The 18,157-nt window shown below is 38.6% G+C and overlaps 1 protein-coding gene across 1 annotated transcript in view; it reads right to left on the bottom strand.

Moving 5' to 3' along the window:
- Positions 1-1,240: 1,240 nt before the first annotated feature.
- Positions 1,241-18,157, bottom strand: part of LOC308633242 (lipoxygenase homology domain-containing protein 1-like) — a gene marked incomplete at its 5' end in the record, with an annotated part of 165,984 nt that continues 149,067 nt past the window's right edge. Inside the window, 4 exons of the mRNA XM_081265757.1 lie at positions 1,241-1,651; positions 12,983-13,137; positions 16,185-16,336; positions 17,892-18,024. Coding sequence (XP_081121883.1) covers positions 1,582-1,651; positions 12,983-13,137; positions 16,185-16,336; positions 17,892-18,024 — 510 coding nt within the window. The 3' untranslated portion in view covers positions 1,241-1,581. The remainder of the gene's footprint in view (positions 1,652-12,982; positions 13,138-16,184; positions 16,337-17,891; positions 18,025-18,157) is intronic.

The following is an 18,157-nucleotide window of genomic DNA, read 5'->3' as shown; positions in this document are numbered from 1 at the left end:
TGTGAGACCACTAATGTACTTCAAGAATCACATCCCAAGAAATATTAAATAAAATAATCTTCAGAATTTAAAAGTGAACTAAGAAATCCATTTACAATGCTAGTGTCTCATGAACTAAGGCCTGTGACTTGTCCCCTTTTGTACTACAAGAAATGGACATTTTAAGTAGGTCATAAAAATAAACTAAGACAACAGAAATAATTACAAGAAAACATGTAATAGTATTTTATTTTAATCGAAATTACACTTGATGAAGTCGATCTAACCAACTTCTAGGTAAACACCTCTCCGGTATAATTCAACTTCATCTTGATCAGTATCGCAGACGTTGACTACTGATGAAGGACTTTGGACATTTTCAGCCTTAATCATAATCTTTAATTTAAAATTATTAGTATTTGTTACTCACATATGCCCACCAAGTTCTGGAAGTAATGGATAATCAATTCTACTTAGAATGCCACTAGAAGCCCCTTAAAATTACTGAGAGATTCTGGAACATTAGCAAAATTATTCTAACAGTCATATACAAACTTTTCCTTGTCAAATAAATAACAAAGTAAAATGGAAGCTGAAATACATTTTCCCATATAAATAAATATAAATGTTAGCTTAAGCTAGTTGTCACAGTGGACATGAACTGTTTATCTCCATTACTATCCTAATCAATGAGTTTAAGAAGATAATAATACTTACACTGACTCCTGCCTAATTTCAAATTACTGAACAAAGTACACATATTTTTAAAAACATAAAGGTTTATTAACCTGATATGCATATTAGTAATCTGTATTCATCCATCTCATTTAGATCAACTTCAGAACGTAAACATATTAATAACATAACTGCAGGTCAATTGGAAGATGATCTAATAGAAAAAAGCTAATGACAAAAGATGTATAAGAGAAAATTTAGTAACCAATATGCAAACCAATAAAAAACAACAATTAATAGAAATTAATCATTTAGAAAATGATTATTTTCCCCTATATATTTAAATTATTGAAGGGATACATCAAGCAAAAACACATTTGGAACTGACGTTGTTCATGTTAGTTCTTTTATATAAATCAAATTATGATCTAATGCTTATTCTTTCATTCATTTAAAGTATTTTTTAATCTATAGTTTAAATTCAATAAGAATGTACCATAAAAATATACAAGGCAGGTAATCTAGAAACAGAAATAGATTAAAAGATGAAAAGTGACAACAACATTTACCATTTGCTTCCTCTTGTATTTTAGGTTGATGATTTATTTGCATTTCTGCAAAAATAAAAGTGAAGTGCAGTTAATAATAGATCCGTCTGATGACATTATAAGTGGGGGAAAAAATAGGAAGTGTGAGTTTAACTCTTTAAACAGTGGCAAATCCTTAAGTTGATTTTTAACAAACAGTAAGGCATATAACATTGTCAAGACATATTTTACATGTATTTTCACTGTAAGGAATACTCTATAAATCTTACACAAAAGGTAAACTAGAGAAGGGGATATGCTGGGGGGCATCTGGCAAATCATCTTCCATGATGTCCAGATGTACAAAGTCATCTTGTACTTTCTTCTACTGATGGTGTGATTAATCCTCACCTTGAAGATAAAGTTCAATTTCTGAATGAATTATGCCCTGAGACATGAAGGGAAGCCATCTGAAGAAAAAGGGGGGAAAAAAGAGAAGAAAACAGAAAGTAAGTTTTATCTTGTTGATTTTTACAATAAGCTTGATTTTACATTAATTGTTCACAGTGGAAGGTAGCTACAACAATAGCTTTTTTATCCAGTGTTTTTACGTACTCATCATTGTGCCAAGAATGACATCATGAATGTGGCTTGAAGCATAAAATATAACCTACCTATCCAGGTTTACCATCCACAATCACCAGCATGTAAACCATTGGGGCTGCAGCAGAGCATGCAGAGGACCAAGTCAGTACAGGACCAGGATGGATTTAAGATCTTGAGCCTGGTCCCTGGGCCAGACTAGAAAGTATGGACTGACCATTGATTTGAAGGCAACTTGTCATAGAAAAAATAAATTTCAACATTTTAGTCTTTCCTCTATGGAAGTCTTTATCTTGATTTCACATGACTTCCTCTAAAATTTCTTCCTCAGTGTCTGCAAAAATAATCATATTACCTTAAGACCTGGTGAAAATATCACCACTTCAGAAAATGTACTTAGGGTAATAGCTCATACTGGTAACTTCCACCTAGGTCAGCCAAACTTCTGTGTTAGAAGTGCTCTTTTGCAGAAATAGTCAAGACTGGACTCAGAAACCAGCTTTCTAATCTTTCCCTTGTTATTTTTTTCCAGGTGCTGGGAATTGAACCCAGCCAGGGTCTTGTGCATGGTAGGTAAGCACTCTACCACTGAGCTACATCCCAAACCCCTTTTACTTTCTAATTTTACTTTGAGGCAGGGTCTCCATAAATTTCTCAGGATGGCCTTGAAATTATGATCCTCTCACCTCAGCCTCCCAAGTAGCTTAGGATCACAGGCAGGTGCCACTGTGCCCCACTGTGACAGTAACCTCCTAAAGCTTATTTTGGTTGACTAAATTACTTGTCTCATAAAAATATAGTGAAGCATAAATTAAAAGTCATGCACAAGTATTCTGCATGCTATTAAATAGTACATAAACATCATTATCATATCACAAAACACTGTTATTGCTATCCTATGTTCAAACATACTTCCATTCTTTCCATCATTCATCTATCTGCCCATTTGATAAATTCCTACAAAGTACCTTCTGTGTGCCAGACACTTTGCTATGGGCTGGGCTACAAGAACAACAACGGAGGTATGGAATCTGACCTGGGGGAGCTTCCAAGATCAAGGAAGGGAACTGACATGCAAAGATAAAAATGCAATGAACTGCAGTGAGTGTTGTTAGGGTTTGGATGTGAGATGATGGAGGAAGGTTCAGAGGAGAAATGATTCAGTTGTAAGAGTCTTAACCCAATCAGTGAATTAATCCCCTGATAGGGATTAGCCGAACTGAAGTGGTAGGGTGTGGCTGGAGGAGCTGGGAATTGGGGTGTAGCTTTGAGGAATACATTTGTATCTGACAAGTGGAGACACTTTCTCTCTCTCTCTCTCTCTCTCTCTCTCTCTCTCTCTCTCTCTCTCTCTCTCTCTCTCTCTCTCCTTCCTGATCAAAACTTGAGCTGCTTCCCTCTGCCACACTCTTCTGCCATGATGTTCTGCCTCACCTGGAGCCCCAAGAAATGGAGTCGGCCTTCTGTGGACTAAGACCTCTGAAACTGTGAGCCCTCAAATAAACGTTTTCTTCCTCTACAATTGTGCTGGTCAGGTCATTTAGTCACAGTGGTGAAAAGGCTGACTAAAACAGTGGTAGAAGAAATAACAGCAGAGTAGGCGCACAAAAGGAGACTAGCCAGTTCTGAATGGCAGGAATGGGAAAGTGCAGAGGAATGAGGAACAAAAATAGTTCAACAAAGAGGTGGTACTTGAGCTGAAGGTAGCAATTAGAGTCCAGAAAGAGCACAACCAAGGGAGAGCAGTGTTGGCAGAGGTACAGGGATAGCATGGGATCCCATGCAGCTGAAGCACAGGAAGCTACTGGACAAGCTAGGACATGGGGTGAGTGTGCAGAGGGGTAGGGTGGCAGTGTGCAGCTTACTTATGGGGAGAAATCTGAGAATGTCCAGGAACTAAGAGGCAGAGCTGTGGGGGCCACTCTACCATACTGGCCTTGAAATCCCAGATGATGGTCATATATGGGGGAGAAGATCCAGTGGGAGCTCATGTAGTCCTACCCAGTCATCAAGATCACTCAACTCTGCAGTTTTCAAAGGCTACAAGAGATCTCATTTTCTCCTGATCACCGCAGATCATTGTGTGCCTTCTCTTCCTTCTCTGGGATCTAATGACACACACAACTTATTTTATACATGGAGTTAGCCCTTAATTCTGCAATCTTGTTTACTAATTGGTTTTGATCAATGCATCCCATTTTTCCAGGTAAAATGTCTCTCTAAAGAGTTTATGAATCAGAATAAAGGGAGTTGGCTTTATGCTTAAGAATGCAGGCTCCAGATTTAACGTGAAGTCAGACCTACCTAACTTCAAAACCTATTAGTTGTACAATCTTAACCCATGTTCTTGATCTCTCTAAGCCTCAGTTTCTTAATTTATAACTTATAGATAATAATACCTACACAATAGGAATACAGAACTAAATATATATAAATTTATTATGGTTTCTGATATGTAATAAATGTTCAGTTACTACTATTTCCTCATTGCAAAACATGGTACTTGGACATAATTGGCATTATAGCAAATATATTTGAAGTAACTTTCAGTCAACCAACAATGATTCCTCCTTTTTCAGATGTGTTGTAGAGACATAGGCCTTAGTTAGTAATGTTTGGCCACTGGACCGGCCTCTTCTCCTAGTTGGCTGGAGCAGGAAGGACACCTCACCCAGGCTTAGTCAATCAGATATTTTCCCTTAATATTGTGAACTAAAAGGTAGAGAAACAACATGGAATCTCCACAGTGTTGTTGAGGAAAAGTGGCACTGTGCAACCCAAAGTCAGTCACAGAGATATGGGTGAGAAGAACCTTCCAGAAGAAAGTGGTCTACAGAAAGAAGGATGAAGATTTTTGATGAAGAGACAGCTGGACAATCTAGAGGGTGAGTGATTCTTTGATGCCTTCCTGTTCTGTCATGTCCAGTTTTATCTTTTTTCCAGCCTTATTTCCTACTTCCATAAAAGTCACCTTTAAATCTCTCCTTCCTAAAATAGGCTGTAGTGAATTTGTCATCTTACAATCAAACCAGAGTTTATGGACTAATTGAAATTTTCCAAAAAAAAAAAAAATCATACAATCTTGACCTGTCTTGGATGTAGTTCCTTCCTGAAAAGTCTATTCTATAATTTTTCTTTTTTTCAGAAGATACTAGACAAAGCACTGTTGTGACACTGAAATCCCTGGAGATAGTAGAATACTGGGTGCCTATTAAAAATGATTCTCTCTAGATTACTCTAGCCTGATATTTCTTAAAATCTTAAAGTCATCAAACTATTTTTCTTAATTTACTTTGATTTCTATTTAAAAAATAGTTTAATATTGCCATTATATCTTTACTACTGAACCATTTTATTTTTTTAATATTTGTTTTTTAGTTTTAGGTGGACATAATATCTTTATTTTACATATATGTGGTGCTGAGGATCGAACCCAGTACTCTATGCATGCTGGGCAAGCACTCTACCACTGAGCCACATCCCCAGCCCACTGCCAATCCATTTTAAATGAAGAGAACAGAATGGGTTTTAGTTGCTCTTAGGAAGAGTAGTCACAGCATATGCCTATGTTCTTCCATATACATATTTTCACATACCTGCCAGGCATGTGTCCAAGCCCATCCTTTCAAAATTTAATTTCTACACCTAATGTCCTGAAAGAAACCAGAAAAAAAAGCAATAGGAAACTAGCCAAGGTTAGCAGTTAAAGACTAAGGACTGTGTTTCTGCATTTGGAAAAGAATATTCCTCCAAGACCCCAGCAGATGGGAGCATTAGAGCAGGGTGGCTTGAGAGGAATAACAGTGATATGAAAAGAACAGGGGAAAAGCCAGGAGAAGCTAGCTTGTCCAAGAACAACATATATATTATGCAACCATCAGCAAAAGAATGCCTCAAATCCCCAGATCACCAGGGGGTTCCCTTTCAATGTCCTACCCAGAAAGCACAAAAAAACTTTCTAAGTCTTTTGAGATTCACAGTAGACAAGCCAAAGAATGTGTTTGAGTGGTCCTGCTCTAACCCATATGGGAAGGGGCTTGGAAAGGCAAGGGCTGATACAGGTTAGACATCAGAATTGTCTGAGATACATTCTAGATAGGGCAACCACTCACCCACATTGAAAATGGTGGAAGAAATTTTGCTTGAAAGTTCTACGTCTCCACCCCCATCCTGAAAAAAAACGAGCAAGACTCATCCCTGCGCCTCATTCTGTCAGTTTCCCACCATCACTACTTGTCATTTTCGCACCAAGGAATGGCCCAAACTGACAAAGAAGAGCACAGAAATCTGCAGCAGCACAAATACATGCTCAGAATAGCAAGAAATGATTAATAGTGGCCTCTTTCAGGAAAAAAAAATCAGTAAAGTTAAATGATTGCTCACTGTCTCATGATAATTTTTATTCTGTTCTCCCTATAGAAATAGTATTTCAGATTTTCCCGTACTTGATCGAAATTTCTACATCCCCTTTTATCGGTATTATTCATCATTTCCCCCTATTTCCCAGAAAAGGAAAATGTAACCTTTTGTACATAGGTTAATTATTTTTAATGAGGCATCTGAGGAGGTTATAGAGGGAACTCATCTAAAGACTAGGTGACCTCTAACTTTTTCTCCAACTTGAGATTCCATTTTACTTATCCTTCTTTCCTTCCTTCCCTCTTTCTTTTCTTCTATTCTTCTTTCCTTTTCCTTTCTTCCTTCCCCCATTTTTCTGTAAATATTGGTCAAAACCCTTCTTGGTACAAGAAACATACTGGACAATTAAAAAGACAATGTATGAGACCTGACCCTTAAGAAGTACATAAGACAAACTTGTTTAAAGCCACAATAGATGACATTATATGGTAAGTATTGCATAGATGTCTAATTCAAGCCTTGGGAGATTTTAAAGAGAATAAAGATGAACAGAAAAAAGTTTCATAGAATGGATAAGAGGTTTGACTTGGGCCTTGAAGAATAAAGATTTCAATAAGCAGAGGAAAAAATAAAACGAGCTAAGTCACATGACCTAAGATAGGACCAATATCCTGGGAGTAAGTAAGTAAAAGTCACTCTTAAGATTTGAAAAAGAAGACTGGAAAGCTCAATGGTCAAGGCGTGGCAGTATAATTCATTTTGAACTTGTCACTATAAACTTAACACCTTCATGAGAACTGGCCGACTGAAACAAAAGAAAGGGTGCTGTCCCTGATTGTATTTCTGTCTTTCTACACAAATAATATACTCAGTTATAATCTGCATGGGACTTAGTTTATGACCTCATCAGTGATTTACTGATTTAACACACACTTTCTGAGCATTCACTATTTTCTATATTTGTCCTGTAGACAATGAAGGTTTTTGATTACAACCTCCTAAGCTCATGGGTCTCCATGTGTAATATCTTCGGAATAAACACCAGAGTTGGCACAAGACAATTAAGCAAGAAAAGATGCTTCATGACTAACGATGGAGTAGTGGAGGGGCAAGACCAGCCTTGCAGAAGTTCAAGATTTCCTCCATCAAGATGTGGCCCCAAAGGTACTTGAGGCTTTAGTAATGGAGCAGTAGAAAATGTGACATTCCCTGACAGACAGCTAGGGTAGGATGTCACTGTCGTTTGCTGGAAAATCAACACCACTGGATTTTTTAAATGCCTGTGCAATTCAAAGAATAATTCTCTGGCTCTTTGTTATCATTAACATTTAAAATGGAAAGTAAATGATCATTTTGTTTATATGTGTCTTAGATTAAGACATATATATAAGACCTTTTAGATATCATGTTCTCATTCCAAATACACCCTTTCCTATGCTTTCTTAACTGTCCTGGTTAGTACATGCCCCTTGGTTCAATTATTACACATGTAAGTTTAACCTATTTATTCTGAGATCGATGGAATAGTTTTGTAGGGATCAAAAGTAAAAAATATAAAACACAGGCATGAGGAGAAGTCAACTGAAAGTTGGAGATGTGGGGTAGACAGAAAAACACACACACACACACACACACACACACACACATATAATTCAGTATAGCAAGCATTGAGTTATGGTCACGTGCCTCATGAAAGATGCACAAGGAAGCGACTTTTCCAACCTGAAGCTTCGGGATACACTTCTTGGCAGAAGTGACACAGCTCTTGTCAATTCACCAGGACATACGGCACCAAGTGTCCAAAGAACTCCAGGAACCAGGAAGGTTAGGGTTAGGTAAGCTCAGGTAGGAGAGCACCCAGCTGAGAACTTACTGAAGGCCAGGAACAGAGAAGAGCCTGCCATCCAGGCCCTGATATGGCCAAGGGCTGCTCTGTGGTCAGGGCTGGCGTCAGCAGTGATGGTTCCCAGAGAGCGGCGCCCGAGGGGCACAGAGACGGCCTCTGGGCCTCCCCTGCCCAAGGCCTGTCTCATCCACCCACCAGGACCTAGTTATTTTAGTGAAACTGAAGATTCTTTCTCAATAATCTGTAAGTGGCTGAAGACTCTGTGGCCCTGAAGTTGGCCCATCACCTCCCATCAATCCAGGATTGACTGGTAGTTGGTTATATCCATAGTCAAAACCTCTTAAGTCTTTTTTTCTTCTACATCACTCTACCCAAGGGAAATGATCTCAACCTTTATTTTTAAAAAAAGTACAGAATTCTGAATAAAAATGAGGCAAGAACATTTTAAAGGTGTTAGTTGAAATATCAACTCTAAGGAACACTGTGCAGCATCTTGTCCTCCTTCCTGAGGGGAACATGCCTCAGGTCACTTTACTTATCCTGCCATGATTTCCTTTTGAAAAGACATAGCTGGTCATGCTGTTCTGCCTGATGTCAGGGTAGCTTCTTTAAAAAAAAAAAAAAAAAAACATCAGTTATTTGCATTAACTTTTCAATTCCTGCATCTATAAATTCTCCTTATATTTAGAATTGCCCCAGGGAGGGCCTTTACTTCAAATAACTTGTTCCTGTGAGCTCAGTCAATGCCATCTCCAATCAGGAGTAATGAAGGGTGACACTGACAGACTTAGGGCACTTCTTGTCTTCAGGCTAAAGAGCTTGGCTATAACTGCTTATGTGTCTAGTCCCTCCTAGGTTCAGTGGGCTAACAAATAAATACCATAAATCACATTGTTTCTGTGAAAAGATACTGATTTTTAATAATTTGATCATTTAAGTCAAGGCTCACACATATACACACAAAGACAAGACTAGAACAAGTTGGTAACACAGAAAACCTAACGATCCCTAGTATAATGTTAAGAAACTTTGCAGTGCATGGTACATTATGAGAGCCACTCAAATAGTATAATGGATTAAACAGTGCCCTCCTAAATTCATGTCAACCTAGAACCTCAGAATGTGACCTTATTTGGAAGGAGAGTCTTTGCAGATGTAACATTAAGCTGAGGTCACACTGAAGTAAAGTGGGCTTAGTTCAAAAACAAGCATCCTTCTAAGAAGAGAAGACACCCAGATACACCAAGGGAAGACAACTAGGAGACTACAGAGAAGATACTGGAATGATGCAGTCCCAAGCCACAGACAACCACTAGAAGGTAGGGGAGGCACAGAGGGACTGTTTCCCAGAGCCTTCAGGGACAGCAGGGCTCTGCTGACACCTGGATTTCCAACTACCAGTCTCAGGAACTGTGATAGGATAAATTTCTGTCATTTAAAAGCACTAAGTTACAGGATACAGTGAGCATGCATCTGTAATCCCAATGGCTCAGGAGGCTGAGGCAGGAGAATTGCTAGTTCAAAGCCAGTCTCAGTAATTCAGTGAGCCTGAGTAACTTAGTAAGACCTTATCTCAAAAAAAAAACATAAAAAGGGTTGGGGATGTGACTCAGTGGGTTAAGCATCCATGGGTTTAATTTCTGGTACTGGGGGAAAAAAAGAAAGCACCAAGTTTGTGGTCATTTGTTTCAGCATCCAAAAAGGAATAATGAATAAGAATATTCGAAACAATTTATAAAGTCTCTTGAACGTTGACCTTATTTGAATACAAATTTTTCATGCTCCAAACCTCAAATGGTCAAGGCTTCTGTTGCAGAATTCACTGGTCATACTCTGATCTATTTTAAAGGTACAAAAAGCAGAAAAATAGTATCTTTAGGTATAGAAGTAAAAATAAAATCATATGGGTGTGGGTGTTCAGTGGAAGAGGGAAAAGATGATATGAAAGGCTAGTGAGAAGCACTCTCCTCATTGGTCAGTTCTGTATTTCACCTAAGCATTTTTCCTCAATAGTTCATAAAACAAATGAGCACACGGTGGTCTTTCACCTTAATTCAGGTGTGCTGTAAATTTTTTGCTCTTTAAGAAAGTTCTAAGGAGCAAGACCAACATTTATTTTCTTTTCTTTTCTGTATTGTGTCGATTTCTGCCTCCTACACTCCAGAACAAAATTACTCACATGTGCCCATCCAAGCTCCCCTACCAGGACTGCCCAGTGCAGCTCCTGTGTGCAGCCAAAGGTCTCTTCCAACTCCATCTGCCTTAGAGGACATTATATTTGACCTTTCACATGCAGGCTCCAAGAGCTCAGAAACCACTGTAATTGGCCTCAGAGTATTTTTCTGTCATAGAAAGGAAACTATTGTGCCCTTTTCAGCTCCTGGATCCACACTCTTGTGCCTCTTTAAAAGAATTATGGAATCAGGGTCTGCCCCATCTCTTTACAGCTACAGGAATAAGAAATCATGATTTTTAGCAACTATCGTATTCATCAGGGTATTGTATGAATGAGTATTGGCTACCACTTTTTTTTAGGACCTACTATGCATAGGGCCTCAAATAGCAGCATTTGATACATCAAGATGGTACATAGCTATTATATTTTTGTTGTTAATTTCATATAATTCTGTAAAGACATTTTTTCAGATACAATCCAATGGCCCTAATTAAGCTATCACTATGTCTTCTCCTTCCAGAGGAGGCCACATTGGCATCACAAATTAGAAGTAAGGATGCATGAAGGGGTGGGTGGAGGCAGTGGAGTCGCAGTTGGTAGGGCTACAGAGATGCATGGAATGTGCGTGCATGCACGCACGGTGGTGTGAATACAGCTAAAAGATCCCCAGGAGATTTCATATTTAAGAGACATCAGCTGAATTGGTATGACCAAGTATGTCAGAACATAAGGAGAAAGGCCTTGGTGGAGCACTCTCTAGCTCTTTGATGTGGCAACTAAGCTACATGTGCCACCCAGTCCAGGAGATACCCAAGCCCTGCAGGTGGCAACAGGCTAGGAAGAGATGCTCAGGGTTCTCTTCAGTGCTGCATGTCCTTGTCAGATGGGAAGGCCTGGGCTATGCTAAGCTCTGAGTAACCACTGGGAGATGAGAAAGAAACTTTCTAGTTGTGCCTCTCATGCTAGATGCCAAATCTGAATGGGACCTTAAAGGATAGACTGGGTTCTAACAAGGATAGGAGTTTAAGGTGGGGGTGTTCCTACGTAGAGAAGCAAAGTAGAACTAACAAATGAGACAGGTGGTCTCATTTGCCTGAGATCTGGCAAGAGGACAGTTATGAAAATGAATTGGAAGGAAGAAAATGGAGTCAGAGGATATAAAACCTTCACTGGAAAGATCATGCTGTTGGTTTTGTTTCATTTTGTTTTGCTTTGCTTTGCTTTTTTGGTAGAGATAGATTGCTGAAGACTTCTAAACAGAGGAGGGATGTAATTTCAGCTTTAAGGATGATATTTTGCCCACATATTTTTTTCTTGAAAAGTTTAGGGTAAAACTATCCATGAAGATTCAAAGCAAAGAAAATCAGGTAAAGTCAGAATGATGCTACATGTATTGTGGTATAATTAGCTCGGAAGTGCTAGGCAGGAAGGACTCAAGAGTCAGAAGATTACTGTGATAATCTAGCATTGACGAAACAAGGACACCAGTCAGGGCAGAAGCAATAAGAGAAAAGGGGTGAACTAACAGGCCCTCTGGAAAAGGAATTGATTGAACTTAATAACTAAAGGGACAAAGAAGGAGGAAGGCCTACTGTGGGTCTCAGGGCTGCTGTTCATCTAGAGTCATCTTCAATCACTTGGTGTCTGCTGTTTTGAGTGGCGTGGCTTTAGTATTTTTAATTGAATCATCTCAAATTTTTTTAATACGTTTTTCTTAACACTTAAAGTTACAATTGTCTTGGCATCTCCAAATCCATACCCTTGGATTTTCTAATTGCCTGGTTTACCTGTCTTTGTTTTGTTTTGTTTGAACCTTATTTCCCATTATCTGTTTGGAAAAAAATGGGTGTAGGGCAGGGGCTGGGGTTATGGTTCAGTGGTAGAGCGCTCACCTACCACAGGCAAGGCCCTGGGTTCAATCCTCAAGCACTACATAAAAATAAATTAATTAATTAAAGATATTGTATCCAACTACAACTAAAAAATAAATATTAAAAAATGGGTTTGTAGGGCAGCTCACAACACTGAATATTCAAAATTTCAAAGTGGATCCCCGTTTCTTACCCCCGTGCCCACAATAGATGGCATTTTAGTGTAATAAGCTGATCATGCTCAATCCCTTTCTTGAAGCTGAGGCTGGTCCTATTCCCTGATGACCAAGAGATCAAGCAAACATAAATGCCAAAGCTGGGAGTTTTCTTGGGATGGCAGGATTCAGCAGAGATCTGGAGGGCAAGGCTTCTCCTGAGAAAATAAAGGTCATTTCCTTAAGCATGGAGATGTTGAATTTCTGATGAGCAGAAGAGGATCTGTGGCTCAGGCCTAAAGGCAACAGGGCCAGGTTAGAAATGAAGGGAGTTGCTTCTATGACTTACCCTTATGGGGGCCTCAGGAAAGCACAACTTGCCTAGATCTGAATCCCTGTCTTCTACCTACTGTGTTCTAAAAGTTCTTCTGTCTAAAATGTTCCACCCTGTAACACTACATTTTGGTAATGTAAAGAAACCAACATTTAAACAGATATTCTCATTATTTATGCAATGATTTCCAATATTAAACTTTGGAAATTATTATGACATATAACATTCCAACACTAAGTAATTACAAGATAAGACTTCCTCACAATGCTTTGCCAAAGACCATTTACTTAAGCAATTTGTGCTGTATAATGTGCAATACTGAGTAAAAGACAGAAATCCATGAAACCACAACCTCACACACACACCCACAAGCATGCACACACATGCACACACGCACACACACACACCCCACATACCCACACTCCTCTGAAGTGCCATAGGTCTAGACCCATATTACCTCTCACAGATGAAGATGGACTCGGATGTTGTACTGGGCTCTCTGACTATGACCTTGTCACAGTACCAGTACTGGGATTTGTCACTAGCCTCACAGTGCAACAGCACCTTCTGCAGCTTTCCGAGCGACACTGCTTCAACTTGAAATTTATCAATCTGGTGGAAGAGACAGAAAACCCCATGGAAATAACTAGAGTCCTGCAAATGACAAATACCGGCAATCATTATAGCCCAAGGCTGCCAGAAGCAGCTTTAAAAGAGATAATGTTACTACTGTTAGCATCAAAAAAGGGCAATAAAGGAAGAAAAATAAGCAAATTACTTTTTTGTCTATTAAAAATATTTTTGGCTGTATTTCTTTTCTCTCTTGCAGTTTTATTTTCTCCATTATAGTATCGGCCAGTGTTAAAAAAAAAAAAAAAAAAAAAACCCTAACACCAAAGCTTCCAGTCTATGGCTTTTTTCTCATTTCCACTCCTCCCCCTGAGAAGCGGTTCACTGGGTGGTCAGGCTGGTGACATGTGACCTAATATGAACGTTTGCTTTCCAGAATGATGAGCTACTTTGAGGCAGGTGGACAATTTTCTCTTTCTTACTCTCTTTTCTTCCATTCTTTAATAAATCCCTCTCCTGTACCTTCCTCTATAAATAAAAATAGGATTTGTTGTAAAGAGAATTATGTAATCTTCCTTTCTAAATAGAATTGGTGTGTCATGTCAAAAATTCACTGACATTTCTGGAGAAATGCAGGACCTCAAGAAAATGCTTTGCTGATTGGAATAAAAAAAAAAGAACTTCATACATAAATTCCTCCTATATTGTTATTGAGAATAACTGTCCTAAAATTATCTGAGAAAAGGTGGTGAATCTCATTAAATCTGTAGACTGTTAGCCACTGTAACCCTGTTTTGTGGTAAAAAATGCAAATCCAGTATTGTTTGTGTTGCCTACAGGAGAGGGGTTGCCCCAGCATTGTTACCAAGTTAAATTTCACTTTGGTAATTTCAGATACGCTACCTGGGTCTCAAATTGTTGGTTGGTTATTATTGGTGGAAATCTGCCCTGGTTTGAACCAGACAAAAATCATTACTTGTTCCATGGTGATGTTTCTGTAAACCAGCTGAGAATTCGGGGTACCTCTTCCTGGATGTGGCTTGATAACCTGATTTTCACTATCCCTCATTCCTAGTGTGCCTTCACAAGGGGACATTTTTTGACACACATCACCTGTTGTAGCAGAGGCAGGTGATGTCCCTTCCCACATCCTCTGGTATCATCCCTAGGTACATCCATTTGCTTTGGTAGCCAGTTTAGGATTACTGACCACTCAGTCTCCTGGGTCTCCTGCTCATGTGTTTGAGGGCTTCATATGGTGACCATTCTGAGGAATGTGCCTGGGGTTCCTCTGATGGTCCCAAGCATGAAGCCCCACGGTGGGCAGCTCACTGGTGTCTCTATGTTGGCCTCTCTCCCTTTCCTCCCTCCCTTTCCTCTCTCCCTTTCCATCAGTGCTCCCTCACTTCCTACAGATTCAGAGGGATCACTTCCCAGATAAACTACCTGTACCAAAGCCTGTGTCTCCTGGTTTGCTTTGGGGAAAACTCAAACTACAATATCTTTCTTGCATTTTAAACCAAACTCAGGTTGGAGGACAGGATTAAATAGGATCTGTGATGCATGTTGCTGCCTTTGTTTACATCACTGGACATCATGTAGAGAAAATGACAACAACCAGGCCAATCCGGGGCTTCTAATGTGAGTTGTGGCTGGGATGGCACAAATCTAATGATAAGACACCAAGATTGTTACCATGGTTGCTTGACTACAGGCCTCTTGAAACCATTTGGCAAAGCCATTACATTCCATGCATTGAGGAAAAAAAAAAATTTAATGTAAAATCAAAAATGAACCAGTGAAGAAAAAGAAATTTTGTATTTCTGATTCCAAACTTCAAAACTGAAAACATTAAACCCAGACTTTATGCCCTGATGGCCACTATACCCCCTACCCATTTTAATTTCAGTCCATAATATACCCTACCAACTCTGTTAAATGCTATACACAATAATGCCCTGAAGATCAATCATGAAGATGACTTGCAACATCTTAGCAACTTCACATGATTAGAAGCTGCCACCAAGTACTACATTCTGGCCAGCCAGCTAGCACCAGCCAGGAGTGGGAGCCAGCACAATTTATCACCAAGTGGGAGGGTGAGGAGTCTGGGGCTAACGCCAAACTTGAGGTGTCTTTCAGGGGATAATGTCACTAATCATTTAGAATAATATTAATAACATCACAGTATCTAGAATTTTGTTTCTGTTCTAAATTAGTTCAGGTGTGATAAAAATTAGGTATAATTTTATTTTTGTCTCATGCAAAGCAGAACTAGCTTTCCTATTCATTTCAGGGAAAGCTTCTGTGTAATCTACAACAACAAATAAAAGGCAGAGGTGAGCTTGAAGATCTTTGATGTTTCACAATACTTCATAAACTACAACAAAAGTCTGAGAGACAGCAATCTTGAGCTGGTGTAAGGAATCTTCCTTCTTAAAAATACATACAAACTGAACCTTTGGATAACTACTTAATTTCAAATCTCCAAGTACTATCCTCTTTCCATACGCAACAAGTAACATTAAAAATTAGGTTAATAGATTTCCCATTGTAATTTCTCAAATGTCTAATATTTAGAAAGAATTATGTTTGTATAAAAAGAACAAAAGAGAATAATGAGGAATTGAAGGCTTTTGAATGTCAATAAAATATAGTTGGCTCCATTCAAGATTTCTTAAAGAAAGTCCATAGTGTTACTATATGAAATATAAAATACATAAAATATCCTATAACCATCCTTCTATGGTCTGACCTTTTAGAATAATGCTTGGTAGCTCTCAGTCCTGAGAAAGCATGTTTCCTTGATATCTTTTCAACTCGTTTTGTTCTTTTTCTTTCACTATCACTAACTTTTAATGTCTTTTTCTTTGTTCCATTATTTATTATAGCTTTAGAACATCCCATTTTTCTTTCAAGAACAATTTATAAAACACAGCAACCTTAGGAAGACAGGTCAGGAAACTTGTGTTAAGATGTCTCCAAACTAAAATTTGAAAAGTGACCAACACCTTTTAGATTTTAAATCACACGTGGCCAGCAACAGAAAGGATGCCAAGAACCTGGAGGAGCCCTTTACACAGACTTACCTGTCCTCTTTGGAATCTTACTGGCATGTTGGATTTGCGCAGCAGCCGAAGGCCAGAGTCTCCCCTCTCCCCATAGAGACAGAGGGAGACCTCAGATTCTGTTTTGTCTTGTTTCAACTGCCCAGTGTAGACATCAACATGGTACCTCACCACTGGCCAAGCAGCAAGGAAGAGAAAACAGGAGGAAAACTATTAACTCAGAATTCATACGAACAAAACCCAGATTCATGTGTTCTCAGGATATTGTTAAAAGAAAAAACTAAAAAACTATATGATAAACCTCCTAATTTGGACTTTTTGTATTTATCAAGAGACTTTGCCCTTAGATTTTCTCCTCTGCATTTTTTATTGGTGCATTACAGTTGTATGTAATGGGGGAATTTGTGGTTACATCTTAGTATATGCAATATAACAATATAATTTGATCAACAGCCCTCTTGTCCTCCCACCCCTGGTTTATTTCCTCTCTTCTACTGATCTCCCTTTGCTTTTCATGAAATCACCCCCCCACACACACACACTTTATTTTCCTTTTCCTGTTCTGGCTTTCACATCTGACAGAAATATATGACCTTGACTTTCTGAGTTTGGCTTATTTCACTTAACATAATATTCTCAAGTTCCATCCATTTTTCCTGCAAATGACAATTTCATTTTTCTTTATGGCTGAATAAAACTCTATTGTGCATATATACCACATTTCCTTAATCCATTCATCTATTGGTAGATACCTAGGCTGGTTGTAAAGTTTGGTTATTGTAAATTGTGCTCCTATGAACATGGGTTATGCAGGTATCACTATAGTATGAGGACTTTAATTCTTTAAGATAAATGTCCAGGATTGGTATAGATGGGTCATATGGTGGTTCCATGTCTAGACTTTTGAGAAACCTCCATATTGATTTGCATAGTGGTTGTACTAATTTACAATCTCACCAACAGTGTGAAAGTGTTCCTTTTTCTCTACATCCTCCCCAGCATTTATTATTGCTTGTATTCTCATGACTGTCATTCTGACTGGTGTGAGATGAAATCTCAGTTTAGTTTTGATTTGTATTTCCCCAATTGCTGAGAATCCTGAGCATTTTTTTTCATATATTGGTTGGCCATTTGTATTTCTCCTTTTGAGAAGTGTCTGTTTAATTCATTTATCCATTTATTAATTATTGACCCTTGAATTTTATCTTTAGCTTCAAATGGGTATTTTCACATCATGAACAAGTAAATGCTCAGAGTGTTTACAAGTTTTTCAAAAGCAAAAATAAAATATAATTTAAAAGGCTCTTCTTCCATGTATGACATAGGAGGACATTTTATGCTTCATATTTTAGAATTGAGGCTGAAGATGTTATTGTATATGATGCTTAAAGTTTACAATGATGTAAAGTTTAATGTGGAAATAAACAACAGTGAGATGATGGCAGGAGGTGACCAGCTGGTCCCAGGCAAAGCCAGGACATTTCTTATCTTCCATTGACTAAGCCTCTGTGACTGTGGATGGACCATAAGAACCATTGTGAGATGTGCTTAATTCCAGATCCACCACTGACTTATGTTGGAACACTGAAAAAGTCACTTCTCAGTGGGTAAAACAACTATTTAAGAAGTAGGAAAAATATTCTGCAAATAAATAGGTCAGAAGTAAATTCAAGAAGCTATAAAGCAATTTAAATATGTAATACATGCTACTGAAGATTATGAACACACATGGAAAAATGGGTTGTCCATCTCTGATTACGGGAAGCTCACAGACAATGTCCCCATCCACTTGGATCCCAGAGAGCAACACATCGGCTACAAAATCTAGCACCTTCTTGCTCCTCATGTGCTTCATGGTTACCTGAGATTAGAAGAAACAATGATCAAATTGCAAGGCTTCCAACCTCTCATAGAACTCAGAATTCAAAATGCACCCCAAGGATTGCACGATTAGACTATGCACTCTGGCAGTAGTGGTGGTGGTTGCTAGTGGT

Source organism: Spermophilus citellus (genome assembly GCF_964194105.1).
Source record: "Spermophilus citellus genome assembly, chromosome: 14".
In the NCBI taxonomy this organism is placed as follows: domain Eukaryota; kingdom Metazoa; phylum Chordata; class Mammalia; order Rodentia; family Sciuridae; genus Spermophilus; species Spermophilus citellus.
This window is presented reverse-complemented; position numbering and strand designations above follow the sequence as displayed.